This window comes from Pseudophryne corroboree, assembly GCF_028390025.1.
Source record: "Pseudophryne corroboree isolate aPseCor3 chromosome 3 unlocalized genomic scaffold, aPseCor3.hap2 SUPER_3_unloc_25, whole genome shotgun sequence".
In the NCBI taxonomy this organism is placed as follows: Eukaryota; Metazoa; Chordata; class Amphibia; order Anura; family Myobatrachidae; genus Pseudophryne; species Pseudophryne corroboree.
The window spans coordinates 1,286,976-1,299,441 of NW_026967514.1; the positions used below are offsets into that span (position 1 = coordinate 1,286,976).

The 12,466-nt window shown below is 45.1% G+C and overlaps 1 protein-coding gene across 1 annotated transcript in view; it reads right to left on the minus strand.

Annotated features, from left to right (window-relative positions):
- Nucleotides 1-1,850: 1,850 nt before the first annotated feature.
- LOC134983815 (paternally-expressed gene 3 protein-like) overlaps nucleotides 1,851-12,466 on the minus strand; it is a 161,092-nt gene continuing 150,476 nt past the window's right edge. The window contains exons 8-10 of the mRNA XM_063949439.1: nucleotides 11,400-11,501; nucleotides 10,655-11,242; nucleotides 1,851-3,322 (exon numbers count right to left, since the gene is read on the minus strand). Of these exons, the coding sequence (XP_063805509.1) occupies nucleotides 1,851-3,322; nucleotides 10,655-11,242; nucleotides 11,400-11,501 (2,162 nt within the window). The remainder of the gene's footprint in view (nucleotides 3,323-10,654; nucleotides 11,243-11,399; nucleotides 11,502-12,466) is intronic.

Below are 12,466 nucleotides of genomic sequence, written 5' to 3' on the forward strand. Positions count from 1 at the left end.
TCTGTATCTGCCATCTGAGGTAGCGGGCGTTTTAGAGCCCCTGATGGCCTTTGAGACGCCTGGACAGGCACAAGCTGAGAAGCCGGCTGTCCCATGTCATCAAACTTCTTATGTAAAGAGTTGACACTTTCACGTAATTCCTTCCATAAGCCCATCCACTCAGGTGTCGACTCCCTAGGGGGTGACATCTCCACTACAGGCAATTGCTCCGCCTCCACATCATTTTCCTCTTCATACATGTCGACACAGCCGTACCGACACACAGCACACACACCGGGAATGCTCTGAAAGAGGACAGGACCCCACTAGCCCTTTGGGGAGACAGAGGGAGAGTATGCCAGCACACACCAGAGCGCTATATATACACAGGGATATCACTATATAGAGTGTTTTCCCTTATAGCTGCTGTTATATGTAATACTGCGCCTAAATAGTGTCCCCCCTCTCTTTTTTACCCTTTTCTGTAGTGCAGGACTGCAGGGGAGAGTCAGGGAGACGTCCTTCCAGCGGAGCTGTGAGGGAAAATGGCGCCAGTGTGCTGAGAGAGATAGCTCCGCCCCCTTTTTGGCGGACTTTTCTCCCGCTTTTTTGTAAAATCTGGCAGGGGTTAATGTACATCCTTATAGCCCTGGGGGTTATATGTGATGTATTTTTGCCAGCCAAGGTGTTAATATTGCTGCTCAGGGCGCCCCCCCCCCCCAGCGCCCTGCACCCATCCGTGACCGCAGTGTGAGGTGTGCATGAGGAGCAATGGCGCACAGCTGCAGTGCTGTGCGCTACCTTGATGAAGACTGATGTCTTCTGCCGCCGATTTTCCGGACCTCTTCTTGCTTCTGGCTCTGTAAGGGGGCCGGCGGCGCGGCTCTGGGACCGGACTCCGAGGCTGGGCCTGTGTTCGATCCCTCTGGAGCTAATGGTGTCTAGTAGCCTAAGAAGCCTAAGCTGGCTGCAAGCAGGCAGGTTTGCTTCTTCTCCCCTTAGTCCCTCGATGCAGTGAGCCTGTTGCCAGCAGGTCTCACTGATAATAAAAAAACTAAAACTAACTTTCTTCTAAGAAGCTCAGGAGAGCCACCTAGATTGCACCCAGCTCGGTCGGGCACAAAAATCTAACTGAGGCTTGGAGGAGGGTCATAGGGGGAGGAGCCAGTGCACACCAGGTAGTCCTAAAGCTTTCTATTTGTGCCCAATCTCCTGCGGAGCCGCTATTCTCCATGGTCCTTACGGAGTCCCCAGCATCCACTAGGACGTCAGAGAAAAGACTAAAGCATTTGGGATGTATTATTTAGGAACTAAATAGAGGTACATTAATGAAAAGCATGAGAAACAGTCACCAGTCTGCTTGTGAAGGTCTCTAGAGTGGAGGGCTCTTGGACTGTGCAAGGCAGTGAGTTCCATGGTCAGGGCTGCAAAGCTAAACATTCAACCCTTAAATGAATGACAGGAGATTCTTGGTACTGCTGGTAACAGTCCTTCATCTGTAGAAGCAAGCAAGCGGGGCAGTAAGGAGGCAGAAGCTGCTTCTAGTACCTTGGACCATGTAATGCTGGGCTGGCATCATCCACCCCTGGCGCTCAGCTAGACAACCATTTAGGATTGGTATTAGGTTCTCAGTACATGGAGCAAAAAGCAGGTCATATGCATAGCAGTGGTAGACCAGGCCATGATGTCTGATTATATAACCTATGGTAGCATGTATATTTTATAAAGCATAGGAGATAGGATTGACCCTTGAGGAACATTGCACGAGTGATAATTATACTCCAGAAGATTTAAATGGTCCCGTACTTGGGTAATGTCTAATATGTTCAACAAGAGCGGATTTATTTATCTCTCAGCATGAAAATGGCTTCTCACCTGTGAAATAGCTGATGTGTAACAAGATCTGATTTCCCTGGAAAACATTTCCCACACTCAGCACAGGTATATGGCTTCTCACCTGTGTGACTTCTCTGATGTGTAACAAGAGCTGATTTCCGTGCAAAACATTTTCTACACTCAGCACCGGTATATGGCTTCTCACCTGTGTGACTTCTCTGATGTGTAACAAGATCTGATTTCCGTGCAAAACATTTCCCACACTCAGAACAGGAATATGGCTTCTCACCTGTGTGACTTCTCTGATGTGTAACAAAATTTGATTTATATGCAAAACCTTTCCCACACTCAAAACAGGAATATGGCTTCTCACCTGTGTGACTTTTCTGATGTGTAACAAGAATTGATTTCAATGCAAAACATTTCCCACACTCAGTACAGGAATATGGCTTCTCACCTGTGTGACTTCTCTGATGTGTAACAAGAATTGATTTCAATGCAAAACATTTCCCACACTCAGAACAGGAATATGGCTTCTCACCTGTGTGACTTCTCTGATGTGTAACAAGATATGATATATATGTAAAGCATTTCCCACACTCAGAACAGGAAAATAGCTTCTCACCTGTGTGACTCCTCTGATGTGTAACAAGATTTGATTTATATGCAAAACATTTCCCACACTCAAAACAGGAATATGGCTTCTCACCTGTGTGACTTTTCTGATGTGTAACAAGATATGATTTCGATGCAAAACATTTCCCACACTGAGAACAGGAATATGGCTTCTCACCTGTGTGACTCCTCTGATGTGTAACAAGATTTGATTTCCATGCAAAATATTTCCCACACTCAGAACAGAAGTACGGCTTCTCACCTGTGTGACTTCTCTGATGTGTAACAAGATCTGATTTCCGTGGAAAACATTTCCTACACTCAGCACAGGTATATGGCTTCTCACCTGTGTGACTTCTCTGATGTGTAACAAAAGCTGATGTCTGTGCAAAACATTTCCCACACTCAGAACAGGAATATGGCTTCTCACCTGTGTGACTTCTCTGATGTGTAATAAGTTCTGATTTCCGTGGAAAACATTTCCTACACTCAGAACAGGAATATGGCTTTTCACCTGTGTGACTTCTCTGATGTGTAACAAGAGCTGATTTGTGTGTAAAACATTTCCCACACTCAGAACATATCAGTGGCCTCTCACTTGCCTTAGCTGGCTGATGGGTAATATGCTTTGTGTTCTGTGTAAAACATTTGGCATCTATAGAACAGGGAAACACTGTATCTACTCTCAGAGCTGTAACAGATGCACCAATATCGGAGTGATCAGGAGGACATTTCCCAGGATCAGGGGGATCAGCTGATAGAGCTGGATGTATAATTGGGGTAATGGGGTTATCTCCTGGAGAATCAGGTCTACTATCATTATCTTTAATGTCACAATCCGGGGATACCATTTGATGTCCTTCTGTGATATTCCTGCTTGTGTGTCCATCTGCTGGAAATAAAATACATTAAAATATAAAATGAGTAGACAAGACCCAGGGTGTTACAGGTTACAATATATAATTCTATAACTGAATTTTTTTTATCTGTAATCATTAAAAAACAAAAAAGCTAGGATGCTTAGACTGGAGCTTGATCATGTGGGATTACTAGAGGTGACACGGACGCTTGTGTGGGATTACAAGAGGTGACACGGACGCTTGTGTGGGATGACTAGAGGTGACATGGACGCTCATGTCTGATTACTAGATGTGACATGGACGCTCATGTGGGATTACTAGAGGTGACATGGACGCTCATGTGGGATTACTAGAGGTGACATGGATGCTCATGTGGGATTACTAGAGGTGACATGGACGCTCATGTGGGAATACTAGAGGTGACATGGACGCTCATGTGGGATTACTAGAGGTGACATGGACGCTCATGTGGGATTACTAGAGGTGACATGGACGTTCATGTGGGATTACTAGAGGTGACATGGACGCTCATGTGGGATTAGTAGAGGTGACATGGATGCTCATGTGGGATTAGTAGAGGTGACATGGACGCTCATGTGGGATTACTAGAGGTGACATGGACGCTCATGTGGGATTACTAGAGGTGACATGGACGCTCATGTGGGATTACTAGAGGTGACATGGACGCTCATGTGGGATTACTAGAGGTGACATGGACGCTCATGTGGGATTACTAGAGGTGACATGGGTTTTGCAATAATAAAACAGAAAAGTAGAGAAAGTGCTGTCCTGTTTGCGCACTAATAAATAATATATAACCTTTATTAAGTACAGTAAAGTATGTAAGCTAAATCAGTGATATATAAAACACAAAAGTAAATGTATAAAGGTGAATAAAGTAATAAAAAAAACAAGTGTATTTGTTGTTAAACATCGGCATGTATATTATATTGGGTGTTAATTGATTCAGTGCTGGTAATCCTGTTCAGTAAGAATATATTAATATATTACACCCATACGAGGACGGGCTAAATTACACATTCAATAATATTGTGGCAGAGTTTCCTCCAGCGGTAATCTCAATGTAACATCATACTGTATGTATAAACACTTTATTCAGTTCATCGCAAAAAAATCCCTATCTATTTAGCCGCAAAAAGTTAGTGGTGAAAATTCTCCATAGGTTTTACTGCAAGTTTTTTTATTTTGCGCACAAATGTCTGCGCACTGAGCAGTTGTGCGGTGTTAGGAGGAACTCGTATAAAAAGGCTTTTTAAATGTTTCCTACTGTATTGTCTTACTGACCTATTGTTTCTTACTGTATTGTCTTAATGACCTATTGTTTCTTACTGTATTGTCTTACTGACCTATTGTTTCTTACTGTATTGTCTTACTGACCTATAGTTTCTTACTGTATTGTCTTAGTGACCTATAGTTTCTTACTGTTTTGTCTTATTGACATATAGTGGCTTACTGTATTGTCTTACTGACCTGTAGTTTACCTCTGTATTGTCTTACTGACCAAGTTGCCTTCTATATTGTCTTACTGACCTATAGTCTCCTTCTATATTGTATTACTGACCTATAGTTTCCTACTGTATTACTGTCTTACTGACCTATAGTTTCCTACTGTCTTACTGACCTATAGTTTCCTGTCTTACTGACCTATAGTTTCCTACTGTATTGTCTTACTTACCTATAGTTTCCTTCTGTATTGTCTTACTGACCTATAGTTTCCTACTGTATTGACTTACTGACCTCAAGTTTCTTCTGTATTGTCTTACTGACCTATAGTTTCTAACTGTATTGTCTTACTGACCTATAGTTTCCTACTGTATTGTCTTACTGACCTATAGTTTCTTCTGTATTGTTTCACTGACCTATACTTTCTTCTGTATTGTCTTACAGACCTATGGTTTTCTATATATCCCTCAGTTTAGAAAATTTGACCGAGAGAACAGGACATGATACTATAGCACATGGCGAGGAACCGAACCGTACAACATATCAAACAGCATCCAAGAAACTCTTAACAGAAAAACTAACGCTGTTTGCACGAACTGTTTGAACAAGAACTTTGAACACAGCAGGTTGACAGCACCGAGGCGGGCGTCCAGTGTCCCCTAGAGGATTCAGAGAAATGGATTTATCGGTAAGTACCAAAATCCTCTTTTCTCTTTCATCCACTAGGTGACACTGGAGTCCTACACAGTAGGGGCGTCCCAAAGTTATCCCCCAGGGAGGGAGTGCTGTCGGTGGCCTGCAAAACTAAACGTCCGAACTTAACGAGTCTCCGGACGCAAAGGTATCAAACTTGTAAAATTTCGCGAACGTGTGGGTTGAGGACCACGTCGCCGCTCTGCAAAGTTGAGTAGTGGAAACACCTCTGGCAGCCGCCCATGAAGCACCCACTGATCTGGTGGTATGAGCACCCGTCTGAACCGGAACCTGTTTGCCACAGGAAATATAAGCTTGTCGAATGGCAAGTCGAATCCATCTAGACAAAGGCTGCTTAGATGCTGGCCAGCCCTTCTTTGGCCCATCATAAAGAACAAACTATGGTCCGACTTTCTGAAGGAAGACGTAACTTGTACGTATACCCGTAAAGTTCGGACAACATCCAAGGACACTTCCCCATCTGCGAGACCCTGAAAAGATGTGACCACAAGTGGCTGGTTTACGTGAAATCCCGAAACCAACCTTAGGAAGGAAACCTGCTCTTGTACGGAGTTCTGCCCTGTCCTCATGAAACATTCAAAGGACTCTTACACGATAAGGCTCCCAACTCAGAAACCCGTCTGGCCGAAACCAAGGCAAGCAATAACGTGACCTTCCAAAAGAGATATTTCAGGTCTGTTCTTGCTAACGGCTCAAAAGTTGGAGATCTCAAAAATTCCAACACCAAATTTAAGTCCCATGGTGCAGTGGTAGGACGAAAAGGGGGTTGTATCCTCAGAACTCCCTGTAAAAAGGTTTGAACCCCTGACAAGCATGCTAACTGCTTGTTGAAATAGGATGGAGAGAGCCGAAATTTGAACTTTCAGAGAGCCCAGCCTCAGTCCTACATCTAGACCGGCCTGAAGGAAAAGTAGAAGTCTGGATAAGTGGAAGTTCGTCGAATTCCACCGACGTTCTTGACACCAGTCCATGTACCTCTTCCAAATCCCGTAGTAGTGCATGGCTGTGACCGGCTTCCTAGCGGCAAACATCGTAGGAATGGCCGTTCTTGGTATCCTTCTGTTTCTTAAGATCCGGGTTTCAATAGCCACGCCGTTAAACGCAGCCTGTGCAGGTCTGGGTGTTGGAACAGTCCCTGAGATAGGAGGTCCTCCCTCTGAGGTAACCGCTAAGGATCTTCCACTAGTAACCCTCGCAGGTCTGAGTACCAACTCCTGCGGGGCCAATCTAGTGCGATTAGAAATGCCCACACTCGTTCTCGTTTCAACCGTTTCAGAACCCTGGGTATGAGTGGGAAAGATGTAAAAATGTAAACCCTCCTGTAACACCAAGGAAGTGTTAATGCGTCCACTCCTTCTGCTGCTGGATCTTTTGTCCTGGACACATATCTGGGCAGCTGATGGTTTTGCCGAGACGCCATTAGATCGACTTGAGTTAGACCCCATCTCCTCACCACCATGTCAAAAATCCGTGGATGTAGGCACTACTCTCCCGGATGCATGTCCTGGCGGCTGATAATCTGCTTCCCAGTTTTCCACACCTGGAATGAACACTGCCGAGAGGATGAGGTTTCGCCTTTCTGCCCACAGAAAGATCTTTGTGGCTTTCTTTAATGCCATCCTGCTCTTTGTTCCTCCTTGATGGTTTATGTAAGCCGTCATCGTGACATTGTCCGACTGTATCTTTAAGTGTTGACCCATGACTAGGTCTAGGGCTAAGAGAAGCGCACTGTAAACTGCTCTCAGTTGGAGAATGTTTATGGGTAGGCTGCTCTCCTGTAACGTCCATCCTTTATGTCCATGGATACCATGACCCCTCCATGTTCTAAACCCACAATAACTGACTGGATTTATTCCATCTTGAATCTGCAAACCGTTAGGAATTTTTTCCACTAGGACGGCACCCCAACCTCTGAGACTGGCGTCCGTTGTCAGGATCCTCCAATCCCAAATGCCGAATCTCTTGCCTGCTGCGAGATTCTTGTGCAACGACCACCAAATCAAGAAGGCGTGGTGGAAGCTGGATTCTTCGATGTAGAAGCCAGTATGAACCTGCTCCCTGAGCAATGAGTTTCATCTGGAATGGTCAGGAATGAAGTCCTCCGTACCGGAGAGCTGCGAACGACGCCATCCTCTTCTCGAGAAGTAGCACAGAGGTGTAGAGAACCCGTCTGTGTCCTTAGTACCTGAGCAACTAACCTCTGTGGGTCCTAGATCTAGTTCTCTGGTAGGAATACTCTTAATTGTATCGTGTCCAAGATGAGACCGAGGAATTGAATCCGTTGAGTTGGCATGAGGTTGGATTTCTGGAAGTTCACAATCCACCCATGTTGAATGAGAAATTGATGAGATGTCTAAGCATCCTTTTTCAGCTGTTTCTGAGATGAGGCCTTGATCAGTAGATCGTCTAGATAAGGTATGATCGTGACCCCTGTCTCAATCCTGTCACCACTATTGCTATGATCTTTATAAAGATTCTTGGAGCTGATGATAGACCGAATGGCAGGGCCCTGATTCGGTAGTGATCCCACACAGGTGCAAATCTTAAGTAAGCTTGGTGAGGGGTCCAAATCGGGATATGAAGGTATTTTGCACTACCAAAAGTTTTGAATAAAATCCCGTTCCTCATTAAGGATCCGGGACTGGCGACTTAACCCTTTGTATGCAGGAGTCTTTGAAGTTGCCTCCTGTAACGCTACTGCTCGCAATGGGCACCTAGGCCCTCGCGCTGCAAATAAATGGACTGTGTGGACGCTCTTGTAACTATCCTGTAACCCTGGGAAATATCTGGTTGACCCAGACTTCTGGTGATGTTTTGGCCCAGGCGTCCCGAAAACCTTCCAACTCTGCGCCCCCCAAGGGGGACCCCGGGTGAGCAGGAAAACCGTCATGCCACGGGTTTGTCAGCAGGTCTGTTCTGCTTTTCTGGTGTCGACTATGAACGACCTCTACCTCTGGTTCCACGAGTCTGTTGCTCCAAAATCTCTTCTGGCTCGGTACGACAGCGATCGAATGAATTTAAAACACTGGTCCCGAGCAACCTCCTCTAACGTGTGACGTGGTGCTCGAGTAAGAAGTAGGTAGAAAGGTAGATGTCACTGCAGTTGCCTGCGAAATCCACTTGTCTAACTCATCAAACATCATCTAACCCCCAAATGGAATAGCCTCTACTCTCTATAAAAGGGGAGCGGCAGAGGAGCTGCGCTGCTAGCCTACCAGGGCTTAAGTTATAAGGCATCAGCGTATGAGAAGCCCTCGTACTAGCGCCGACGGCGGAAGGAAGTGTGCGGGGGATATAGCCCGGGTCCCGGCGAGTGCAGGGGAAGCTGCGGCTGCAGCCGCGAGAGATATGTCGTTTCAGCGGGCGGCGGGAGGGGACGCTCTTTTCAAGCGCCCCGCTGTGTGTTTAAGAGGCGGCGGTATACGCTGCCACTGACAGCCGCGCTGTGTCTCCCTCAGCCCTCCGTCTGTAGAGGAAGGAGGGGCGGGCGGGGGAGCTGACATGAAGCGGGAGTATATAGCCGGCCAGGGAGTGTTTTAGACAATTTGTACTGTCACAGCGCCAGCGGAAGAAGGGGGCGGCGGGGAAGCTGAGCTGCTGAGACCCAGGGCTTAGAGCCAGAAGGTAGCAGCGTTGTGTGTGGTCCGCGGGAGGAAGTCTGTCAAACTGCCTCCTGGATCCATGAAGAAGCTATGGTTACCGTAAGTGTAACTGTAACTAGGGCCCCTTTACAACCAGTACTCACTGCTGACTCTGTGCTCCGGATTTTCTGAGTAGAGATGCAGATCCCCTTTAGTAGGGATCATTGTCTCTCTATTCTGAAGACTTTCGTCCCCCTTTACATTAGGGTAACTCAGTCTCAGTACTGAAATGGAGGAGGAGCTCCCTTCTTGTGCTTGTACCTCCTTGGCACAATTTTTCAAACTGAGGGATGTGAAGGGGGAGGAGCCGGCTGTGCAGACAATGCTAATTTTTAGATTGTGCCACACCTCCGGTTGCAAGCTTCACACCCCTACTGTATAAGACTCCAGTGTCCCCTAGTGGATGAAAGAGAAAGGAGGTTTTACTTCTTTCTTTCCCGACCGCTCTTCTATGCAGAAGGGATATATCTGCTGTTATTGAGAGATGCTCCCTGTAAGGAATATAGAAATTTGCCACTTGTAGCTGAACGTGCAAAAGACCCCTCCCAATTTGCATCAGTTAAATTAAAGTCTCCCATGATTATGACTTCTCCCTTTAAAACCATTTTAGTGATGTCCAACAATAGATTCCTGTCCAAATCCAGCCCCTGGCCAGGTGGTCTACAGATCACCCCAATGCGAATAATGTCCTTCTCCCCGGTTTCTGTGGTGACCCAAAGGGCCTCAGATTTGTCTAAAATATTTTGTATTAATTGAAGTAGCCTTTATGCTTTTTTTCCACATACATTGCTACCCTTTCTCCTATACTGACCATTCTATCCTTCCTAAATAAATTGTATCCTGGAATAGCTATGTCCCAGTCATGATCCTCATTGCACCATGATATTGCCACAATACCCAGGTTATCCCTTGTCATTATCACAATTAGCTCTGGCATTTTGTCTCCTAAGCTCCTAGCATGTGCACATATAGCTTTAAGAATTATGTCTGTGCATCTGTTATTAGTAGCCATGTCCAGACAGTACAAAATAAATGACAAGTTTAAAGTTGAAATTACCTGTTTGGTGATGTTGCTCAGTATTTGGTATTTGTTTTTTTAACTAATCAGGAATTATACTCTGTCCTTTACACCACGACTACACCTCGCTAAATGTAAAAGATATAAACCTGACCACAAATGGCCAAATAGGTCTACTATATACAAGGAATTATTTAATACCTGCATAATCTAACAAAATGAAGGTTATTTAATAAAAGGTTGCTAAACTGAGAAATTTAGATCCCATACAAATTAGGCGCTCCACAAAAAACACACTACTACTTATATATGATCCCTAAAAATAAACTTCTGCTTGTTACATTTAATAACATTATAGTGATGTGTGTAATAACGCTCTTCATGTGATGTTTGTCATGGATAACCTTGTGTTATAAACACCCAACTGAGAACAGGGCTGATGGCAGAGGAGGGTGTAGAATAAAAGATTGCTGTAGTGACTGAGCAATGAGAATATGTGACTTCTGTAATAAGTGTTTATTACTCACCTGTGCTGATATCTGTAGGGATCTCCTCCTCCTTACACTGCTGATCACCCCTCACATACGTCTCTTCTTCTCCCTCTATATCTTCTGCCTTTATATCAGTCACATACGTCTCTTCTTCTCCCTCTGTATCTTCTGCCTTTATATCAGTCACATACGTCTCTTCTTCTCCCTCTGTATCTTCTGCCTTTATATCAGTCACATACGTCTCTTCTTCTCCCTCTGTATCTTCTGCCTTTATATCAGTCACATACGTCTCTTCTTCTCCCTCTATATCTTCTGCATTCATATCAGTCACATACGTCTCTTTTTCTTCCTCTATATCTTCTGCCTTCATATCAGTCACATACGTCTCTTCTCCTCCCTCTATATCTTCTTCCTTTATATCAGTCACATACGTCTCTTCTTCTCCCTCTATATCTTCTGCATTCATATCAGTCACATACGTCTCTTCTTCTCCCTCTATATCTTCTGCCTTCATATCAGTCACATACGTCTCTTCTTCTCCCTCTATATCTTCTGCCTTTATATCAGTCACATACGTCTCTTCTTCTCCCTCTATATCTTCTGCCTTTATACGAGAAAGACGTTCTACCTAAATAACCCAAAAAATACAATGGCATTTGCATACTGTTTGATTAAAGTGAGGTGAAATAGTATAATATCAGTGTACTATACGCACACAGCTTCTCTGAACATCATATAGTGACCGTCACTTTGGTGTATTGGATGATACCCTAAATCCCACCTACCTGATCCTCCTGTGGGATCCTGTGATTCTCCTCTGTACAATCCTGGGAATACAGAGGACGGGGACATCTCTCTGGGGTATCTCTGTTACTGGGTCCATCTGTAGGAGACACACAGTGATTGAGTACAGTGTATATAATAAGAATTTACTTACCGATAATTCTATTTCTCGGAGTCCGTAGTGGATGCTGGGGTTCCTGAAAGGACCATGGGGAATAGCGGCTCCGCAGGAGACAGGGCACAAAAAAGTAAAGCTTTACTAGGTCAGGTGGTGTGCACTGGCTCCTCCCCCTATGACCCTCCTCCAGACTCCAGTTAGGTACTGTGCCCGGACGAGCATACACAATAAGGGAGGCATTTTGAATCCCGGGTAAGACTCATACCAGCCACACCAATCACACCGTACAACTTGTGATCTAAACCCAGTTAACAGTATGACAACAGAAAGGGCCTCTTAAAGATGGCTCCTTAACAATAACCCGAATTAGTTAACAATAACTATGTACAAGTATTGCAGATAATCCGCACTTGGGATGGGCGCCCAGCATCCACTACGGACTCCGAGAAATAGAATTATCGGTAAGTAAATTCTTATTTTCTCTATCGTCCTAAGTGGATGCTGGGGTTCCTGAAAGGACCATGGGGATTATACCAAAGCTCCCAAACGGGCGGGAGAGTGCGGATGACTCTGCAGCACCGAATGAGAGAACTCCAGGTCCTCCTTTGCCAGGGTATCAAATTTGTAAAATTTTACAAACGTGTTCTCCCCCGACCACGTAGCTGCTCGGCAGAGTTGTAATGCCGAGACCCCTCGGGCAGCCGCCCAAGATGAGCCCACCTTCCTTGTGGAGTGGGCTTTTACAGTTTTAGGCTGTGGCAGGCCTGCCACAGAATGTGCAAGTTGAATTGTGTTACAAATCCAACGAGCAATCGACTGCTTAGAAGCAGGTGCGCCCAACTTGTTGGGTGCATACAATATAAACAGCGAGTCAGATTTTCTGACTCCAGCCGTCCTTGCAATGTATATTTTTAAGGCTCTGACAACGTCCAACAACTTGGAGTCCT